The sequence below is a fragment of the Stegostoma tigrinum genome, chromosome 21 (genome assembly GCF_030684315.1).
Source record: "Stegostoma tigrinum isolate sSteTig4 chromosome 21, sSteTig4.hap1, whole genome shotgun sequence".
Taxonomy (NCBI): Eukaryota; Metazoa; Chordata; class Chondrichthyes; order Orectolobiformes; family Stegostomatidae; genus Stegostoma; species Stegostoma tigrinum.
The window spans coordinates 21,953,931-21,976,917 of NC_081374.1; the positions used below are offsets into that span (position 1 = coordinate 21,953,931).

General features: G+C 41.0%; 1 protein-coding gene across 1 annotated transcript in view; it reads left to right on the forward strand.

The window, feature by feature from the left end:
* The first annotated feature begins 2,483 nt into the window (after window positions 1-2,483).
* The window catches only part of sars1 (seryl-tRNA synthetase 1), a 30,627-nt gene continuing 10,123 nt past the window's right edge, over window positions 2,484-22,987 (forward strand). The window contains exons 1-7 of the mRNA XM_048553598.2: window positions 2,484-2,731; window positions 7,088-7,158; window positions 8,463-8,543; window positions 11,936-12,094; window positions 17,850-17,993; window positions 19,730-19,885; window positions 22,578-22,799. Coding sequence (XP_048409555.1) covers window positions 2,596-2,731; window positions 7,088-7,158; window positions 8,463-8,543; window positions 11,936-12,094; window positions 17,850-17,993; window positions 19,730-19,885; window positions 22,578-22,799 — 969 coding nt within the window. The 5' untranslated portion in view covers window positions 2,484-2,595. The remainder of the gene's footprint in view (window positions 2,732-7,087; window positions 7,159-8,462; window positions 8,544-11,935; window positions 12,095-17,849; window positions 17,994-19,729; window positions 19,886-22,577; window positions 22,800-22,987) is intronic.

The window sequence follows — 22,987 nt, forward strand, 5'->3', positions numbered from 1 at the left end:
GTGGATGTTTTCTCTTCCCACATTGGATTTCTTCAAGATCTTTGACATCCAGGCAAGTTTTTAGCTGTCCATTTGGCTTCCCTTGCACAACAATGAAATTTATCCCAATCTGTAGGCTCTGGTGATAACTTTTTTTCCCTTCATTTCTTGGAGGTCTTTCAAACTTTTCTTTTACATCAGATTCTACTTGAAGTGGAGGATGGGTCACATGGTTTTTTTTAATCCATTCATGAATGTGGATGTTTCCACAAAGGCTGATATTTGTTGCCTATCTGTGACTGTCCTTGAACTCAGTGGCTTGCTAGGTCATTTCAAAGGCTTGTTGGCAGTCAACAACGAGCGTAGTTCTGGAGTTAAATGTGAACTAGACCAAGTAAGTATGGAAGATATTTTTCTGGCAATCAACAAATGTTTAATTCTCACTGGTCTGAATCTCAACTTCAGATTTATTAGCTGAATTTAATTTCTTCCAAATACCATGATGTGATTTGAACCCATGACCTAGTGCGTCAGTCTGAACCTCTTGTATACTAGTCCAGTGACATTGCCGTTACAATACTACCACACTAACAAAGGATCAATAAAGATATCATATTCAAAATCTTCAAACTGTCAATCTAAACGTCTGATCAAAACACTTTAGAGGCACTTATACCATAAGCACATGCTTCTGATTCAAAGAGTGCGGTATCTAGAACCTTAAGTGCTGCACCTTTCACTTCATGGTTTACTTAGATAAGCTGCAGCTCTTCACAACTGTTCAACCCACAGATAGCATGACAGTCTCTTTCAGTGACAAAGTACGGTCAGTCAGATTTTTTCCTTCAGGTCTTGCTCTACTTTGCCATTAGAATGATGTTGGTAGCCATGCTCCTTAAAATTTTCACAGCATATCTCACGGCAAAGCCTGAATGGGATGATGTTGTTCCGAATTCCAGTATCAATCATCAGCTTCAATTGTACTAATACTTTGCTGCACCACAACTCATTTCTTTCATGTCCTGTTTCCTACACAGTCACGAAAATGCTATAGTGGCACTTAAGGGTACAGAAAAAAGCAACTGAAATGCATAACTGGTCGATCTATATCTTAAAAGAGAAAGAACAGATTTGAACTTTGGATGAATGTATCCGAATGCAAAGAAGTTTGCCGATGATTGCACAATGTTCAGCACCATTTGTATTTTCTCAGATACTGCAACAGTTCATGTCCAAATGCAACAAAATTTGGACAATAGCGAGGCTTAGGGCTGACAAGTAGCAAGCAACATTCGTACCGTATAAGTGCTAAGCAATGATCATCTCCAGAAAATGATTTTCTTACCATCACCCCATGATATTCATTATCAATATCTTGGGGCCTACCATTGACCAGAAACTGAAGTGGATTAGTTGCATAATTACTGTGGCTACAAGAGCAGGTCAGAAGCTAGGTATCCTGCAGTGAGTAATTCACCTCCTAATTCCCTAAAACCTGCTCACCATCTACAACATACAAGTCAGAAATATGGTGGAATAGTTGCCTGGATGAGTGCAACTCCACAACACTCAAGAAGCCTGATATTATCCAGGACAAACCTGTTTCGCATCACATCCACAAACATTTAATTGCTCCACCATCAATACTCAGTAACTGCAGCGTGTACAAGATGAACTGCAGGAATTCACCAAAACTACTTAGATAATACCTTCCAAACCCACACCAATTACAATATGAAAGCAAGGTAGCAAGGGTAGCAGATAAGTAAGATTAGCACCAGTTCCCCTCCAACTTGCCATCCTGACTTGCAAATATATCACCGTTTCTTCAATATTTCTGAGTCAAAATCCTGGGATTGCTTTCCTAAAGACACAGTAGATCAATTGACAGCAACTAAACTGCGGTGGTTGAAGAAGGCAGCTCACCACCACCTTCTCAGGGGCAATATGAATGGGGAATAACAGTCACTGTCTCAACACATTGAGAACAAGGTGTAGAGCTGGATGAACACAGCAGGCCAAACAGCATTTTAGGAGAAGCTCATCTCATGAGTGAATAAAACCAGCTGCATCTGATTAAAGGAAACATTATATAACATTATTATGAAAAAAAACAAGTTAACTTTTTTAAATTTTTTAAAAACGCTGTGTACCATCAGCATTTTCTTTGTTTCTATATTAGTACATGATCTCATATGCAAGAATGTATTTGTAATTTTTATACAAAAAAGGAGCAGAAGTATGCTTTTCAGCCCCTCGATTCTGCTTTGCCATTCATGAGTGAGTGAGCAGATTGCAACCTCAAATCTGCTTTCCGGCCACCGCCGGTAACTGTTCTTTCAATTGTATGTCTTGACTTCACCTTCCGGAACAGTAACGCTACAGAACGTAGGAGCATTGCAGCATCTGATTGCAGCACTTCATGTCGTTACGGCCAAGAACCTGCTGGTGGCGCTGTCTGGAGCGGTTGCCAGGACTAAGCCGGAGGCTCTCCGTGTATGTGCGCATGCCCGATGTGGACAGTGCTTCTGCACATGCCCGGCGGTTGGTGGTAGCTGCTTGAGTGAAGTGAGGAGCTGGATTGCCGGTGTTGATCGGTGAAGCCGTCTTGTCGGCATGGTACTGGACCTGGACCTGTTCCGCAAGGACAAGGGGGGAGACCCCGAGAAAGTCCGGGAAAACCAAGTGAACCGCTTCAAAGACGTGTCGCTGGTGGATAAGTTGGTGGAGGCGGACTCGGAATGGAGGAAGTGTGGGTGTCGGTGCGACTGTGATTGGTTAGGAGTCTTTAACAAGGCCTAGGGATGTGGGGAAAGGAGAGGGGATGCCGTCCGCGTCCCTGTCCTCTAACCCAAGGAGGGCTGATCCGAGCCCTTCGAATGATGAATGTGGGCTGGGGCTGCTGCGCATGCGTGCGTGCTTGCAGACTTGTCAAACCCTGAATGGGAAGATGACTGAGGGTGGGCTATCAACAACAACCTGACTCACATAACCTCAGCCCTTTGTCACTACCGTTTTTGAAATAATTAATGACAGGTCCCCAGATCTGAAGACGAGCGAGGGTTCTAAACTATACCAATGGTAGGTTCAGTATTGGACTCAGAAAGTTACTGATCACAGTACTTGTGTGGAGAGGTGAAAATCGAGATTATTTTCAAACCTGATTCTGTGATTCAAGGCACTGATTGGATCTGGTAGCATCCCTGGGGAGAGAAACAGAGTTCGTCTGATGTGTACAGAACTCTGAAGAAGTCATATCGGGCTCAAAACACTAAATCTGATTCTTTCTTCACAAAAGTGACCAGACTTGCTGAATTTCTTCAGCATTTTCTGTTTGTTTCAGAATTCCAGCATCTGCAGTATTTTGTGTTTATGTGAGTGCTGATCTACTGTTGAATCTTTGGAGCCGAACTCATTTCAGTGCATACAGTGATTCATTAGCGTGCAGTTGCCAAATAATTATATTTCTAGGTAGTGAGAAAGAGAACTTGACACATGCTGTTGCAGCATGCATACAGAATAATTAGAGTTCCAACTAGGCAGAAATCAGGTAAGGATATTGCCATGCTCAAACCTAATTTGTTGTAATCATGCCTTCAGATCAGTAGATACAGTGAAAATATGCCCTTAATATTTGTTGTCATTGTCACAGTTTTTTTAAGTGGTGTCTAATCATAAGTCCTTTCAAAATTAAAAGCACAACTTTATGCCAGTAATAAGTAACGTGAAATGGTGAACTATTGAAAAGTGTTGCAGTGCTCTTTACTAATGGAGGATGGACCTTTTGTGAAATACTTGTCTGTTGGACACTTGCTGGTAGTTGTATTCAGCGATGCAATTACCTTGATGTAGTAACCATGTGGTTCCACAGGGTGTCTGCCATTGACTTTCGGAGGCTGATGCAATCTCAAGCAAGCTAAATTTTTGTTTTACCTTCAAGAGAGTTTTTTTTACTGCAGTCTTTTGCCATAACTGTTTATTTCTGACTTTACATTTAAGTTTCTGGGATTCTTTTCTGATGGGATAACTGATATGTGGTCAGCTGGAATCATTTAAATTTAGCAAACTAATATATTACAATGACAGACTGAAAACAAAATTGCTGGAGATCACAACGGGTCAGGCAGCCTCTGTGGAGTGAAAGCAAGCTAACATTTTGAATTTGGATGACTCTCCATCAGAGCTAAAGTGCTGTGATTGAGAAACATCTAGACTCAAAATGTCAGCTTGCTTTCTCTCCTTAGATGCTACACAACCCGCTGGGAGCTCCAGCTCCAGAATTTTTTGTTTACAGTCGAGATTTCGGTGTCTGCAGTAATTTGCTGCTGTATTGCAATGACAGGGCCTTCGACCCATCACTTTTAATTCCCTCTGAGTAAAATCTCAAAATGCATTCCCAGGCATAATTAATTTCCTTTCTGTTGCCATTGTACCTGTCCCTGAAAGATCTTGTGTCTAGTAAGGTTGTGTTGTGGAGGATATTAGAAGCAAATAGACATGAAGTAAATAAATGTTTGAAGAAGATTTTACAGATATTGCACAGAAATGAATATTAATTATTTGTGTGTGAAGCAGTTGGGTGTAGGTGCACGTCAGATAGTACAATCCTGCTTCAATTTTTCTAAATGTTTTTCTTCCAAATTGTGGTTGCTCCTAAACGTTAATGCTCACTAACAAGAATTAATGAATGTGTTCAGCATTCAGGCATAGAGACTTTCATTTATAGACTATTATGCTTTAATGAACCATGTCAGCTAAAGATTCAGTAGCCCATGTTAATTTACATATGAATTTATTTCTAATAATATGTTCACCAACGTAAATTTGGTCCCAGTTAAATAAATCCTCAGTATAAAAAAAAATGGCATTCTTGCCCTGCCCAAGTCCTGTAATCAGTAACTCTGCACTGCACCAGTGGCAGCCTTTAGTATTCCTAATTTTATTTCCTCCATCATTAGTGGCTGTACCTTCTACTACTGAGGTCCTTTATTTAATAAACTTTTCCATCACTCAACCTTCTTTTATTTCCTTTAAGATGTTTTCCAAAGCCCTGTTTCTCATCTGCCATAATATCATAGAGTCATCGAGTGATACAGAATGGAAACAGGACCTTCAGCCCAAACTGGCCCATAGTGACCCTGGTGCTCACTGAGCTATTTCCACTTGCCTGAATTTGACCCCTATCCCTCTTAACCCTTCTCATCCATGTACCAATGAAAATATTTTTAAAATGTTGCTATTATACCTGCCTCAAGCACGTTCTTTGGCAATCCATTCCATATTTGCACCACATCTGCATGAAGAATTGGCCTCTCAGGTCCTTCTTAAGTCTATGTCCTCTCACCTTAAATCTCTGCTCTCTCATATTCAGTTCCCAATCCGTGGGAAAAAGGCTATATGTATTCATCCTGTCTATGCCCCTCATGATTTTGTACACCTCAATAAGGTCACCCATCATTCTCCTACATTCCAAGGAATAAAGTCCTGTCCTGGCCAACCTCTCCCTATAACTCAGGCCTACTAGTCTTGGCAACATCCCTGTAAATCTTGTTTGCACTCTTTCCATTTTAACTATGTCTTTCCTATAACAAGGTGACCAAAACTATGCACAATACTGCCAAGTGTGGCTTCACCAACGACTTATACAACTGTACTATAACGTTCTTATACTCAGTGCCCTGACTGATGAAAGCCAGCATGCTATATGTCTTCTCCACCACCCTGTGCATCTGCCACGCTGCTTTCACTGAACTCTGTACTTGTACTCCTAGGTCTGTCTGTTCCACAGCACTCCTCATACCTTATACAATATATGTCCTACTTCCCAAAGTGCAACACCTCACACTTAATCTCTATTGAATTGCGTTTGCCACTGTGATTTGAACCTATGACCTAGAGCGTCAGTCCATTTCCGCATCTGATCAAGATCCCTGTGTAATTTTTGATAACCATTTTCGCTATCAGCGATACCTCCTAATTCACTAAACATGCCTTGTGCATTCCCATCCAGATCATTTATGTAATTAACAAATAATGAAGGTCCCAGAACTAACCTCTGTGGCACACTGCTAGTCACAGGCCTCCGGTCTGAGAAACAATGTTTAACCATTACACTCTGATTCCTACCATTGAGCCAATTTTGAAGCTAATTTGCTAGTGCTCTCTGGATCCCATGCTACCTAACTCTAATGACTAGCTTGCCATGCAGGACCTTGTCAAAGGCTCACTAAAGTCTATGCAGACAACATCCACTGCCCTACTCTCATCCATCCTCTTGGTTACCTCTTCAAAAAAAACTCTAAAAGATTTGTCAGACATGACTTCCTGCACACAAATCCATGCTGCTTATTCCTAATCAGACCATGACTATCCAAATGTTTGTTGATCTTTTCACTTGGTATCCTTTCCAATATCTTGCCTACCACTGATGTCAGGCTCACTGGCCTGTAGTTCCCTGGCTTGCCTTTGCTACCTTTCTTAAACAATTGAATAATATTAACAAGCCTCCAGTTTTCTGGAACTTCACCAGTGGCTAAAGATGAAGCAAAAATCTCTGCAAGGGCCTCTGCAATTTCTTCTGTAGCCACCCACAGTGTCCAAGGGTGGACTTGATCAGGCCCAGGGAATTTTGCCACCTTAATGCACTTCAAGGCTGTAAACACCTCCTTTCTGATAATGTGTGTGCAGCCCACAACATCCACACTTGCTTCCCTTGTTGCCTTAGCATCCATGATTCTCTCCTCAGTAAACATTGAGGAGAAACGTTTCAATAGCAAAAAGTTATTCTTGGACATTCAATGTTCTTTGGTCCTTAAAATGTTTAATTTCAAATTGATAAAATCCGCCACTTAAATATAATTATTTCAGTATTCTCTCTCATTGTCTGTGGAAGGAAAAAAAATCTAAAGAAGGCAATTTTGAGAGTTTACTTCAGAGTGCACCAACAGCTTATTTAAATTAGATTTTTACCAAATAATTTCACGATATAAATCAAAAATAGCATCTTCAATCCAGTGCTTTCCACTATTCTGGTATGTTCATGCTTCTTTCTCCTCAGTTATACATACAATTGTATTATTTGTGCTTATGCCTTTCTCTTTTTAACCAGGTCGGTTCCGTGTCGATAACTTAAACAAATTGAAAAATCTTTGCAGTAAAACAATCGGGGAGAAAATGAAGGTAACTTAAGCTTGTATAACTTTATGATCACCAGGTCACACCAGTCATCAATAATGGCCTCCATTCAGTGTTGTAATGTTGATTTGTAGCGGATCGTTTATATAATGAGCTATCTTACTGGAGTGACAAATAAATAGCATGACAACAAGAAAGAGGATGAATTTTTAGTCTTATACCAGCTCTCATATTTTGTCAACGTTCTCAAGTGCTTCACAGGTATTGAAGTGAAAGTCATAATTGTAAAATAGTTAAACCTGGTAATTGTAAAATAGGTAACCCATTTCTATGGACAAAACACTCCTAACAACAAGAAAATCGGTCATGTAATCTAGTGCTTTTGATTGAGGGATAAATGTAGATTAGGAGACCTGACTTGTTTTCCTTTAGTGGGAATCAAGATCCCCATGATGTCAGTAAATATAAATCCTTGGCTCTGCTGTATCATTCCTGTGTCAGAGTTAGAAGATCATAAAATGAAGCACAACTGTAGAAGTTTAAACGTACAATCTCGGCAGCCACTTTTGTAGTTTTTTATTGCACAGAATTAAATCGAGGTTCTGAATAGCCAGCATGGATTTGTGCGCAGGCAGTTATGTCTGACAAATCTTTGAGTTTTTTGAAGAGGTAACCAAGAGGATGGATGAGAGTAGGGCAGTGGATGTTGTCTGCATAGACTTTAGTGAGACTTTAGTACTGCTACGGAATTGTTTAAATTCGCCTTGAAAAGGAATTCAAAACCTCGATTTTTTTTTTACAAAAAAAACTACAAAAGTGGCTGCCTGGATTGTATGTTTAAACTTATAGAGTTGTGCTTCATTTTATGATCTTCTAACTCTAACATAGGAGTGATACAGCAGTGCCAAGGATTTATATTCACTGATATCATTGACCTTGATTCCCAAGAAAAAGCCTGTGATAAATTATCATTTTGATGTCTGTAATGTGTCATGTGGAATTAGCAGTTAAATTTTGAATAAATTAGCAAATTGCTTCCATGAATGTACCCAATGTGATTATTAATAATAGCAGTTCTTTCTGGAGTCCAGGCAGTGATATCCTTTACTTTCAGCAGGTTATAACTTCATATGCTAGTGTGCTCAATGAATGAGGTTTGATCAAATTGTGTATTGTCAAGTAAAACATTTGGTGATCCTTGTGAATCATAATTTGAATAATTGGACTGAGATATACTTGCATCTAACTCAGTAAGCAAATTTTGTTAAGCAGATTTGTGACTGTTTAATGTGCATCCATATGTAATTATAAAACTATTTCAGTTTTTATAGCTCAGTTTTTTTCGACAGCGCAAGGAGCCTATTGGTGAAAGCGATACTCTGCCACAAAGTTCACAAAACCTTGATGATCTCAATGCTGAAGTTTTAAGTGTGAGTCGCACTGATTCAGTTTTTGTCTTCTATTTCAACCATTATTGATGCAATACAGGTTTTGCTGTAATTTTTTAAAAATGCAGTTACATTTTTTCGGCAAGAATTAACCCCCGCTGTGATCAAATTTAAGTGTGAGTCCATTAAAGTGTTAACCTGAGTATAAATAAATGAATCCTTTATTCTTTTTTGTGCTTAGCTAATTTCTGTCCTTGATTTTCTACTTGTAGTTTCTATCTTTATGACCTAGTTTGCTGCTTGTAGTTACAGGGTGGCATTGCGCCTTACTCCTAAGCTACTGCCAATGCCATCTGGAGCCAACGACCAGAACTTGGAAGTAACAAACAGTTTCCTCTTTCTGATTGTTCTTTCTTCTTAAATGAAACAGCTCACATTCTGAACAGTGTAAAGCAGCATTTAGTCTGATACGTTCCCTTCTTTTTTACATTGTACGATGAGTATACTACGAGTCTGAGTCACTAGGTGACTGTTTTGCTATTGTAGTTGAATGTAATGGTCATTAGCTTTTGTTTTTAAAACAAACAATTAGGTTAAAAATAGAAAATGTTGGTCATTCACACTAAGCCTATAAACATATAAATGGAAAAGGTTAAAATTTCAGTGCAGCCTCTTCATCAGAACTGAAACTTGGGAAATAAACAAGACCCTATGTAAGATTAAATGAAACGTAGGGACAAGGAAGAAATTGATTAACCCACCTTCCCACTTAGTAATTTTTTGCCAATTAGATTCATACCTGGCATAAATGAAGATGGTCATGAATATTGGAAGTCATTCATCACAGCTGCAAGCAGTTATTGCAGGGGTTCTTCAAGATAGTCTTCTAGGCCCAACACCTTCAATAGCTTCATTAATGACATTTCCTTCATTATAAGGTCAGAGGTGGGGATATTTGTTAATGAGTGCATGATGTTTGGTGCCATTTATAAGTACTGAGATACCGAAGAAATTCATGTTCGGGTTAACAAGTGACAGTAACGTTTGCAGCACATTAAGTGCCAAGTAGTGACTATTGCGAACAGAGTCTAACCCATCACCTTTTGATATTCAGTAGTATTACCCATTAGCAACTTCAGGATCAGTTCCTGCTGATTGGAGGGTGGCTAATGTTGTCCCACTTTCCAAGAAAGGAGGGAGAGAGAAAACAGGGAATTGTAGACCGGTTAGCCAGATGTCAGTGGTGGGAAAGATGCTGGAGTCAATTGTAAAAGATGAAATTACGAATCATTTGGATAGCAGTAACAGGATAGGTCAGAGTCAGCCTGGATTTACGAAGGGGAAATCATGCTTGACTAATCTTCTGGAATTTTTTTGAGGATGTAACTATGAAGGTGGACAAGGGAGAGCCAGTGGATGTAGTGTACCTGGACTTTCAGAAAGCCTTTGATAAAGTCCCACATTGGAGATTGGTGAACAAAATTAGGGCACATGATATAGGGGGAAAATTACTGGCTTGGATTGAAAATTGGCTGGCTGACAGGAAGCAAAAAGTAGCGATAAATGGGTCCCTTTCGGAATGGCAGGCAGTGACCAGTGGCATTCCACAAGGTTCGGTGCTGGGACCACAGCTATTTACAATATACATTAATGATATAGATGAAGGCATTATAAGTAATATTTAGCAAATTTACTGATGACACAAAGCTGGGTGGCAGGGTGAAATGTGAGGAAGATGTTATGAGAATACAGGGTGACTTGGACAGGCTAGGTGAGTGTGTGGATGCATTGCAGATGCAGTTTAATGTGGATAAATGTGTGGTTATCCACTTTGGTGGCAAGAACAAGAAGGCAGATTACTATCTAAATGGAGTCAAGTTAGGTAAAGGGGAAGTTCAATGAAATCTGGGTGTTCTTGTACATTAGTCAATGAAAGCAAGCATGCAGGTATAGCAGGCAGTGAAGAAAGCTAATGGCATGCTGGCCTTCATAACAAGAGGAATTGAGTAGAGGAGCAAAGACGTCCTTCTGCAGCTGTACAGAGCCCTGGTGAGACTGCACCTGGAGTATTGTGTGCAGTTTTGGTCTCCAAATTCGAGGAAGGACGTCCTGGCTATCGAGGGAGTACAGCGTAGGTTCACGAGGTCACTTCCCGGAATGGCGGGACTATCATATGTTGAAAGATTGGAGCGACTGGGCTTGTATACACTTGAGTTTAGGAGAATGAGAGGGAGTCTGATTGAGACGTATAAGATTATTAAGGGATTGGACAATCTGAAGGCAGGAAGTATGTCTCCGTTGATGACGGAGTCCAGAACCAGAGGACACAGTTTAAAAATAAGAGGGAGGCCATTAAGAACAGAGTTGAGGAGAAACCTCTTCACCCAGAGTGGTGGATGTATGGAATGCACTGCCCCAGAAGGCTGTGGAGGCCAAGTCTCTGGATACTTTCAAGAAAGAGATGGATAGAGCTCTTAAAAATAGTGGAATAAGGCAGGAACAGGATACTGATTGTGGATGATCAGCCATGATCATAATGAATGGTGTTGCTGGCCCGAAGGGCCGAATGGCCTACTCCTGCACCTGTTGTCTATTGTCCTTGGAGTTACTATTGATCTAAAAGCAAATTAGACCAGCCATGTGAAGACTAGCTACAATAGCAAGTCAGAGGCTAGAAATTCTGAGATAACTTAGCTGCTGTCTCCCCATCTACGAGGCAAAAGTCAGGAGTGCAGTGGAATACTCTCCACTTGCCTGGCTGGTGCAATTCGAACAACTTTCAAGAAGCTGGACATCCAGGTCAAAGCATCCCACTTGACTGGCACCCCGTCCATCACCTCCAACATCTCTTTGTCACGAATGACTAGCAGCAAGACCTGTCATATACCTTATGCATTGCAGTAACTCTCAAGGCATTTTTGTCAATACCTTTCATCCTGTGACCTCTACCATCAAGAAGGACAAGGCAGCAGATGCATGGACACACCACCGACTGCATGTTCCCCTCCAATCCATGCACCGTCCTCGCTACTCTTTCATTCTCACTGGCTCAAATTTCTGGAACTCCCTGCCTAACAACGTTGTGGGTGTGCCAAGGATCTGACAGTTCAAGAAGGCACTTCACTGCACCTTTGTCAGTGTAATTAAGGATGGAAATCAATTCACCCACATCACATGAACAAATCATCAAAACTCGTATTATTGAATTTGCTCAGTAAATGATTTTATCTTTTAGCACTGAAATTTATTTTTGTTAATTATCTCTACTGCATTTGCACTCGGCAGAATATAATTGCAAGTAGACATTATACATTGTTATAATTAGTATTCTATTACAATACAATGTAAGTTGATTAATGCAAAGAATTCAATCATATTTTGTAATAGTTTGTTTAACTGAAAACAATTTATATTTAGAAAATTTTACTTTTCAGGGTTTAAGTGTAACTCAAATCAAGAAAGTACGGGTTCTCATTGATGAAGCTATCAGCAAATGTGATGCAGAACGTCTGAAATTAGAAGGGCAAAGGATGGACTTTCTGAGAGAAATTGGTAATATACTACATCCCTCCGTACCCATCAGCAATGATGAGGTAATGTCAAAGCTCATCTTATGACTGACTTGATGTATCTTCAATCTATTTTAAGATCCTATTTTCACTATGTGAGAGTGTGCTGAAAGCAGAAAATTGAACTGTTTAGAGTTCACATTCAGGTAGACCACTTTTAAAGATCATAGAAAGAGATCACCCTACAGTGTGGAAATGGGCCGTTTGGCCCAACAAGTTCAATCTGACCCTTGGAACATCCCATCCAGACCCATCCCCCTATACCTCACCTAAGCTGCACATCCCTGAACACTATGGGCAATTCAGCATGGCCAATCCACCTAACTTGCACATCTTTGGGAGGAAACCAGAGCACCTGGTTGAAGCCCATGCAGACACGTGGAGAATGCGCAAACTCCACACAGTTGCCTGAGGGTAGAATTGAACCTGGGTCCCTGGCGCTGTGAGGCAGCAGTGCTAACCACTGAGCCACCATGCCCCACCACCACTCCCCTCTTTTAAAGCAAGGTATTGACTTACGATAGAGACATAGACAAGAGACTCACTGAGTCTATTAAAAAAGAGACAAGATTTATCACTATTATTCACCCCACTTAATGCCTTCTTTGATTAAGTGATTGATAGTGTTAGTGTGATGCTTTGGAATATATCTTACAAGTATTTTTGAAAATATCGTAGCACCTCTTTTTGCTGTTAATGTGTTGTTGGCGGAATCACTTGGAAGTTTGGTACAACTTGAACAACAGGCTGGTTGATAGATATGACAATGACTATTCCTAACATTGGTAGCAAAAGGACTAGGTATTCCATTGTTGAATCATGTAATACTTTTAATGTTCCCCTGCATAATTGCTTTCGCTTGGGCACAGTTCTCTTGATTGTGCTGAGAAAATCAGAGAGCTTTTTGTGTGTACTGCTATCAGTCTTGGGCACTAGTTCCTATGAAAGACGTAAGAGTGGGGCTCTCCCCATGTGGTACAGGACCAAACCTTGGGATGAATTTGTGGCAGAAAGGGAAAATGTTTCACTTGCATACTTGTTTATTGAAATTTCCTATCTGAGGATATTGATAAAACAGTTTCTGCTTCATAAAGTAAATTACTGCAAAGTAAATCTGCTGCACCACATTGCTCATATTCTAGAATATTAAGAATGTTGATTAAAATCAGCATGTCCTGTGTAAGCCCATCCACCTTATTGAAAGAATAACTTCCATATACTTCATTGGAAATTTTGAAAGAACTAAGGATGAGAGCTGTAGGAAGGCTTCACCAAGAAAGCTAATGTGAAAATACATACTATGTCTTCAGTCTTTAACCTTCCAAAATTGAAGCAAAAAGAAGCAAGTAGCTGCTGCTGACTCAATATCTTCACTACTGGAATTGCTGATCAGTAATGTATATCAAAGTTACGGTTAGGAGATTACAGAATCTGTAGTAACTCATGATGTACTATGTTGCTCCTAGTAATTTGTTCATCCAATGAATTTGCCTATCATAATCATCAACAGATTAGTGAGAGGATTGGAGAGCTAAGATCTTTTTCAGAAGACTATACCTCTATGATTGTTTAACTGTTTCCCCTTGACATTCAATTACATTATCGTTAGATAATCTGCCACTTCAATTCCTGGGGGTTACAATTGACCAGAAACTGGACTGGATCACTGACAAACCAGCATTTGTCATCTGTCCCTCATTGCATTTGAACTGAGTGGCCTGCTGAGCCATATCAGAAGGCCGTAAAGAGTAAACACATTACTGTGTATCCATAAAGTGTGGATAGCCGATTTCCTCCCTGAATGGACATGAGTTTGACACCATTACTGAGATGTACACAGATATATTGAATTCAAATTCTACTAACCACCATGATGGATTTGAATCTATAATCCCCAGAATAATAGTCTGGGAATCTAGATTATCAGCCCAGTAACAGTACCACTATGGTGCTGAGACCCATAATTCTGAATGTGAAAGCTCACCCCCTAACTCCACAAATTCTGCCCCCCATCTGCAGGGCATAAGTCGGGAGTCTGACAAAAGACTGCCCCCTTGCCTGGAAATTGCAATTCTGAAACATTCAAGATGCTCAACACCATCAAGGACAAAACAACCTGATTGGTTCCCAAACCCCCTTCCATGTCCATCATTTTAAACACTCACCCTCTCTGCCAGTGATGCAGTGACCATGGTGTGGCCATCCACAAGATGAAGTGCAGCAACACGTGAAGGTTTCCTCATTAGCTCCCTACAAACTGGGCAGCCTCTACAGCCTAAAAGGAAAGGCATCATACAAGTGACATCTCTGCCACATGCAAGTTCTGTTTCAAGCCCCACGACATCCAGCCTTGGAATTAGTTCAGCATTCCTTCAAAGTTGCTTCTAGTCAAAATCTTGAAACTCCACTCTGACAGTACTGTGCGTGTACCTACTCTACATGGACTCCAGCAATGTACTATAACCCTGTTAAAAGCAGTTAGGGATAAGCAACAAATGCTGCAGTGGCCAGTGACTCTTACATCTTGTGAAGGAATAAACAAAAATATGGAATATGTAATTTGACAAAAAATTAGTTTGTCTCATTGAAATTTGACATCACATTCTGGAACAGTCATTAAAATTGTCTTTGGTATCTATCATTTTAATTTATCATTTTTTGGAAAATAAGAGAAAGTGTGGAACAAAGTAACGGAATCTTTATGGAATGACAGAAGTGTTAGGTTGCAGAAGTAAGACTGGTAGTCCATCGTGCCTATATTGGCTCTTCAAATGAGCATCATTACCTAGTCCCCTTCTCCTGCTTTTTCCCCGTCTACACTTGCATATTATTTTTATCCAAGTAATCATCCAGGCCCTCTTCAATCCCTCAATGAGAGTGCTGGATAGCATATTAGGAGCAGTACAAGGTATACCCAAAAATGAGGTATCAATTCGGTAGAACTACTTCCATGTCAAGCAGCATTTGATAAACAGTGCAAAATGATCCAACAACCAATGGGTCAGATCTAAGTTCTGCAGCCCCACTACATCCAGTTGTGAATGGTGGTGGACAGTTAAACAGTTTACAACTTAAGAAAGAGCTTCACAAATATCCACATCCTCAATGAAGGAAGAGACCAGCAATCAGTGCAGAAGATATGCAGCATTTGCAGCATTTTTCAGTTGGAAGTGCCAAGTCGATGACCCATCTTGGCCTCTAATGGTGCCCAGCATATGCCAGCCTTTAGACAATTTACATCGCTCCATGTGATATCAAAAAACGGTTGGAGGCACTGGATACTGCAAAAGCTATGGGCCCAGACAACATTTCAGCAACAGTACTGAGAACGTATACTCCAGAACTAGCTGGTTCCCTAGCCAAGCTGTTCCAGTACAGTTGCAACACTGGCATCGACCTGACAATGCAGCAAATTGCCCAACTATGTCCTGTCCACAAAAAGCAGGGTGAATCCAACCTGGCCAATTACTGCCCCAAAAGCCTACTTTTGATCATCAGTCAAGTGGTGGAGGGTGTCAAGAACACTGCTATCAAGCACACCCGTTCAGCAACAACCTGCTCAGTGACGTCCAGTTTAGGTTGTGCCACTCAGCTCCTGACCTCCTTATAGCCTTGGTTCAGTCATGGAATAAGGAGCTAAATTCCAGACATGAGTGAGAGTGATAGTCCTTGACATCAAAACCACATTTGACCGAATGTGACGTCAAAGACCGTGGCAAAACTGGAATCAGTGGGTATCATGGGCAAACTGCCCACTGGTTAAAGTCATACCTGACATACAGAAAGATAGTCATGTTTGTTGGAGATCAGTCATCTAAGTTCTGGGACAACTTTGCAGTTCCTCAGAGAGGTGTCCTTGGCCGAACCATTTTCAGCCGCTTCAGCAATGACCTCTGTCCATCATATGGTCAGAAGTAGGGGATGTTCGCCAATGATTGCACAGTGTTCAGAACCGTTTGCAATTCCTCAGATACTAAAACAGTCCTTATTGAAACGCAACAAGATCTGGACAATAACCGGGCTTAATCTGACAAGTGACAAGTAACAAGGAACATTTGTACTGCACAAATGCCAGGCAATGACCATCCCTAATCAGGGACCATCTAACTATCACTCATTGACATTCAGTGGTCTTACCATCACTTAATCTTCCACTATCAATACCTTTGGGGTTTACCATTGGCCAGAGACTCAGCTGGACCTGCCATGTAAAATACAGTGGCTAAAGCAGCGTGTCAGAGGCTGGGAATACTCTAGCAAGTAATTCGCTTCCTGACTCACCAAATCCAGGAGTGTGATGGAATTATCCCACTTGCCTGGTTGGGTGCAGCTCCAACAACGTTCAACAAGCTTGATCCATCCAGGACAAATAGCCACTTGATTGGCATTACATCCATACTCATCCACTCCCACCACCACCAACATCTAGTTGCAGCAGGGTGTACAATCTACAAGATGCTGTGCAAAAATTCACCACAGATCCTTCAACAGCACTTTTCAAACCCACAACCACATCCATCTAGAAGGACAAAGGCAGCAGCTACTTGGGAACACCACAACTTGGAGGTTCCTCTCCAAACCACTCACCATCCTGATTTGGAAGTATATTGCCATTCCTTCACTGTTTATAGTTTTGGCAAAGATCTGTAGCTCAGGTTGTGGGTGAGGTTGTTGACTTGCTCGCCGAGCTGGCTTGTTCTCGTTCAGACATTTCGTTACCATGCTGGGTGATATCATCAGTTAAGCCTCCAATAAAGCGATGTTATTAGACTCTGCTTGTAAGGTAACCATTGTAGCCCAAGCCAAATATACACACACAAGGGAATTCCTGGAGGCATGGTTCTCCACCTGTAATACAATCAACAAACACGTAGAATTGGGCCCCATATACAAACTCATTCAGATCAAAACCAGAAATGATGCTACTCACCATAACAGATCTGACAGTATAAATTCCAGCCAGGGTAGAATATCAGCACTTCATTGGAGGCCGTATTGATGATGACACCTAGCATGGTGACGAAACGTCTGAACGAGAACAAGCCAGCTTGGCGGGCAAGTCAACAGCCTCATTCCTTCACTCACGCTGTGTCAGAATCCTCCCTGAAGGCATTGTGGCTCTACTAACAGCTCATAGACTGCAATGGTTTAAGAAGGCAGCTAACCACCACCTTCTCTCGGCAACTAGCGGCAGGCAGTAAATGTTGGCAGCCAACAACACTCACGTCTCAGGTGAATTGGGGGAAAAAAACTGAACCTTCCTCCACCATACCCCTAGACATTGCATTCCATACCTTGATTACTCGCAGAATGAACAAGTGTCTCCTCACAGTCTGTGCACTCTTGCTGTTGTTCCTTTTACGAACAGGATCAGTTTCTCCCTATCTACTTTATCCAGCCCGCATGTAATTTTGAAAACCTCTATCACATCTCCCCTGAGCTTCTCTCCAAAGAAAACGGTCACAAGTTCTTCAGTCTATCCTCATAACTGCATTTGCTCATCCCTGGAGCCATTCTTTTAAACCACTTCTGCATTCTCCCCAATGCATTCCTGTCCACCCTATAGTGTGGAACCCACAATTGGACATAATACTCTGGCTGAGGTCTAAGAAGTGTCTTAAACAAATTCAGTCATCATATTTGTAAAAGGATTAGCAATTATTGTTAGCTGTCTGTGAGATAATGTGTGGTTAACTATCGAAAAATTGCATGTTCAGTTTACATCTAATTTTGGAATATGAAGAAGATTTAGAGGATCCCTATGTTCCCCCTTTTACAGGACGTGGACAATAAAGTAGAGCGAACGTGGGGAGACTGTACAGTCACGAAAAAGTATTCCCATGTTGACCTAGTGGTAATGGTTGATGGCTTTGAAGGAGAGAAGGCAGCTGTAGTGGCAGGGAGCCGTGGCTATTTCTTGAAGGTAAGTTTGACAGCGGTTAAATAATAAATGTTTTGTAAAGATCTTGCAGCAATCTGTGAAATCCACAAAGTATAAGTAAATAGAATCCAAGAAAACTATTGGGATTTTTCTGTACATTTCACTATTTGATTCTGAGTCCCTAATTGTTAGTATTCTAGTCAGCAAGCAAATCATCCTGTACTATCGAGGAATTTTATTTATTTCTGAGGCAGCATTTAATCTATGGGTACCCAATCTGGTACCCGGCTTTTGAAGTACACAGTTTGAATGGTAATCTTCCCAAAATGGTCTACTTGACTGGAGAAAAGAAACATATTTTCTAATTTATCTGTCCACTTATTATTACATACCTATGAAGTAGCTGGGACTTGAAAGCAGGCCCCCGATCCAGAGAAAGGAAGAAGAGTGCTGAATGTCTACTCATGATTTTTTTCTCTTTTTTTTATATATCTGAAAGTGCTCTTTGACACAACCAAATGTCACTTGGTAGCGCTAGATTCTGGACTGAATCTGTACATTCTGTTCTCAATTAGGTCAGCCACTCAGCATTCAGTTGATATGCCATGAGCCATCAAGGAAGCTGAGCATCTTGGTTGTCATCTCAGCTGTGGCTAGCTTTCCATCTCACTACCAGAAGAGGCTCATTTTAGGGACACAATCAAAGTAAACAAAGGATTGTGAACTAATGAATGACTTATCAGCAACTTCCCATCTTGACTTCTCCATTCCCAAAACCCCTCACACCCACTCTCGCTCAGTGGGTAAATACACTGAGCTGACCAAATTCAGGAGGTTTCTCGAGTGCACTGTCTGGAGTGAAGGGACAAGTGGAGACTCATTTGGTCTCTGCATCTCTAGGCATGGGGAAGATAGGACCAGCAGAGAGACCTGCTTCTGATCAGACATTTCAGGTATTTTTCCAGTTGTGGACAGTGTTCAATAATAATCCCAGAAATGTCTAAAGGAAAAAGTGGTTTGGCTGATCTGGAAGAGCTTGCCTGGGGTAAATTTTTTTATCACCATTGGTGAGACCAAGAGAAGTGTTTTCGTAGTGATTTGTTATTGTTTAAAATGATTGCAATTATAATAGCATCTACTCTTGTTTGAATGAATGGATAACTGTAACCCAGTGATTTGTAATGTTTTGATATGCAGTGAGATTAGGATTATTAACACAGCAGAGGCAATTACTGAGAATATTTTCAAAATATATTTTCCATGACTAGTTACTGTAGCTTATAACAATTATTTAAAAATGTACTAAATTAGGTTATTTTTTAAAAATATATTTGATTTTTGAATTTCCTTTTTGCATATGTAGGGTGTGCAGTGCAAACTATCGGTGCTACATATTGCATTTATATTTATGTAGTCTAAGAACAAAAAAGGAAAATATCTGTGATGTTCAGCTACCTGTAAGGGGATTGCTTTTGTATGTTTTTCTTCATTTTGACAAGGTAAACTAACTTTGATCCCTGCTGTGCAGGTTAATGTCTGTTTCCTTTTGCAATAGTTACTAAGTATGAATGGTGAAATACTTGTATTCTTTAAATACACTTTGCCTTGCCCGAAGAGGGGTCAAAACAAAAAGCTAGTTGATCTTGATATTCAGGTTCAACTTTGTGTACATGCAAAATGATGTTGGTAGATTCACATTTAGAAGTATTGTTATCTACAAGAGTAATCAAATCATGATCTGTGAATTGTATTTAATGTTTTCAGTCCTGTTTTTACAGGGTCCTTTGGTATTCCTAGAACAAGCCCTGATCCAGTATGCTCTGCGGTGCCTGTCCAGCCAAGGCTATACTCCACTTTATACGCCATTCTTTATGAGAAAAGAAGTAATGCAAGAAGTGGCCCAACTTAGTCAGTTTGATGAAGAACTTTATAAGGTACTACAGCAATGACAGTGCTATATCCAGTAACAAATAGCTTGGAGACCACTTCGTAGAGCGCCTGTGTTCTGCTTGCGACAAAAGATAACACCTCCAAGTCGCAAACCACTTCAACTCCCCCTCCCAAACCCTGGGCGACATGCCCATCCTGGGCCTTCTCCAGTGCCACAATGAAGCCACCCACAAACTGGAGGAGCAGCACCTCATATTCCGCCTTGGGAGCCTAAAACCCAATGGTCTCAATGTGGACTTTACCAGTTTAAAAATCTCCCCACCCACGCCTCATCCCATGACCAACCCCACCTCCTTGACCTGACACAACCTGCCTGACTTCTGTCCCAACTATCCACCCCTTCCACCGCTCTGACCAATCCCCACCATTACCTACCTGCACTCACCTAATACCATCCCACCTACCTTCCCCAGACCCACCCCTCCCCTCTATTTATTTCAGAGCTCCCTTCCCCCTCCCCCATTTCTGAAGAAGGGTCCCGACCTGAAGCGTCAACTTTCCTGTTCCTCTGATGCTGCCTGGCCGAGTGTGTTCTTCTAGCTCCACACAGTGTTATCTCTGACTCTGGCATCAGCAGTTCTTACTATTTCAAAATGTTCCTGTAATTCTGTTTTGGAATGCAGCTTTGGGTTCTTCTGATAGCTTGCTTAATATATATATATATATGCACGATACAGTACAGCATAGGAACAGGCCCGTTGGCCTAGCAAGCCTGCACTGATTCCTAATCTTTACTTAGGTCTACTACTTATTGCTCGTATGCAGTTTCTGTACCTCTGTTCACCTCCTATTCTTTTTGTCTCTCAAGATACATCTCAAATGTTGCCAATATGCCTGCTTCCACTATGTTCCAGGCACCCACCACCCTCTGTGTGAAAACTTTTCCCTGCACTTCTCCCCTAGATTTTCCGCCTCTCACCTTGAACCTGTGCTCCCTTGCAGTTGACCTTTCCAATCTGGGAAGAAGCCTCTGACTATCCACTCCTATCTATGCCTTTTATAATTTTGTAGACCTCTGTCAGGTTGCCCCTCTGCCTCTGTCTTTCTAGTGAAAACAATCTAAGTTTATCCAGCCTCTCCTCATAACTAAAACCCTCCAGACCAGGCAACATCCTAGTAAATCTTCTCTGCACCCAAAGTATCATAGAATCCCTGCAGTGTGGAACCAGGCCATTTGGCCCAACAAGCCCATTCCACCCCGACTCATTCCCCTTCTCCTGCATTTTCCATGTCTAACCCACCTATCCTAAACATCCCTGGAAACTACAGGCAATTTAGCATGGCCAAGCCTCCTAACCTGCACATCTTTGGACTGTGGGAGGAAACTGAAGCACCCAGAGGAAACCCGCACAGACACTAGGAGAATGTGCAAACACCACACAGACAGTCACCTGTGTTTGGAATCAAACTCAGGGCTCTGGCGCTGTGAGGCAGCAGTGCTAACCACTGAGCCACCGTGCCACTCAATAATGATTAGCTTCAGTGAAACAGCAAGTCCTTTTGAAGAATGCATGCGACACGTGGACATGATCGTAACCATAGCCTGGCAACCAGAACTGCACCATTATGTGCTGCCTAATGTTATATTGAGCCATTTGGATTGGAAGATCCCAGATTTGTGATGTTGAACTAATCTTAACCATCATAGGGGAGACTAGATAAATTAGAATAGCAAAAATTCAGGTATGTTCCTGTCCCTTGGTGTCCATTGCTACTCCCTGAAGAGTGCATTTGTGCAAATGATTGTGTTACTGCGGTACATTTAACTGAACCGTTCATATGCTTAAATAATAAGAAGGTAATTACTCTTCTCAGCTGAAATAACAAAAATAACTGCAGTGTTCAGCTACCATAGAACTGCTGGCACTATTTGACTGTACTCTGGTTTCGAAAAGATTGTCCTCAAGAATTAAATCATAAAATAAGTTTCTATCTCCCTAGATGATACCAGATCTGATGATTTCTAGGAATTTAATGTTTTTATTTCAGACTGTAAAAGTAGATGCAGAAAGTACCAAAAAGAAGATTTCACCAAAAGTATCTATGTAGTAGTCGGGAGAGAGAATCCCCACTATGTCCTCTGTCAACACAAAAACACAGAATCCATCACTGCTGTTGCAGAAAGCAGAAGACTCTGAGTTAGGTTGAGACCTCTTGAACCTGTAGGTCTCAGTTTATTGTTGTAATTACTGGTTTAAAGTATTCAGAAAAACAAACTTCCTTCAAAATATTTTTCAGTACCTTTGTCTTCATACAACCCCAAAAACAGTATTTACTTTCTGATAGCTTGATAATGACAACTGTGCATTACTGTGTAAAACAATAGTATGCCCTTTTCTGATTTATACTCTTCCCATGTGCTTAGTAAAAACCACAACCATATTTACTTTTCCTTCCTAAATCTACAGTTACACTGTGCTGTTAAGTGTATCCACTGCATCTCCATATCTTCCTCGGTTAGCAATAAGCAACCACTGTTCTATTGAATACCTGTTTCATTTTTCACTCCCGTGCTAAGTGTTTTAGGTAAGTAATTATTATAAATAAGTGCAATTTCCTTTTTTAATTTATGCTAACTTATTATATTCAATAGGATAAGCTGAATGCTGAAAGGAATGTGATGGGGCGCAGAAATCTGTTCTTGTACTAAAGTGCTAACCTCCATTTTCTCATCAGGTTATTGGAAAAGGCAGTGAGAAATCGGAAGACAGTTCAGTTGATGAGAAATACTTGATCGCTACTTCTGAGCAGCCAATTGCAGCTTTTCACAGAGATGAATGGTTAAAACCTGAGGATCTTCCAATTAAATATGCTGGAATTTCCACCTGCTTCCGCCAGGAGGTTGGCTCCCATGGCCGTGACACTAGAGGAATCTTCCGTGTTCACCAGTTTGAGAAGGTGATTCAAAATGTTTGTAAATATACAAGACAGCTCAGTCAATTACACGGTGTGATATGACACAGTGTAATGCTGGACTACCCAGATTTTGTTTCTGATAAAGATGGCCTCAAGGCCCTCTGCTTCTCCCTATCCCACAGGCCTGACCAGTCACCCTCCACCAACACCCTCATCTGCTTAGCCAAACT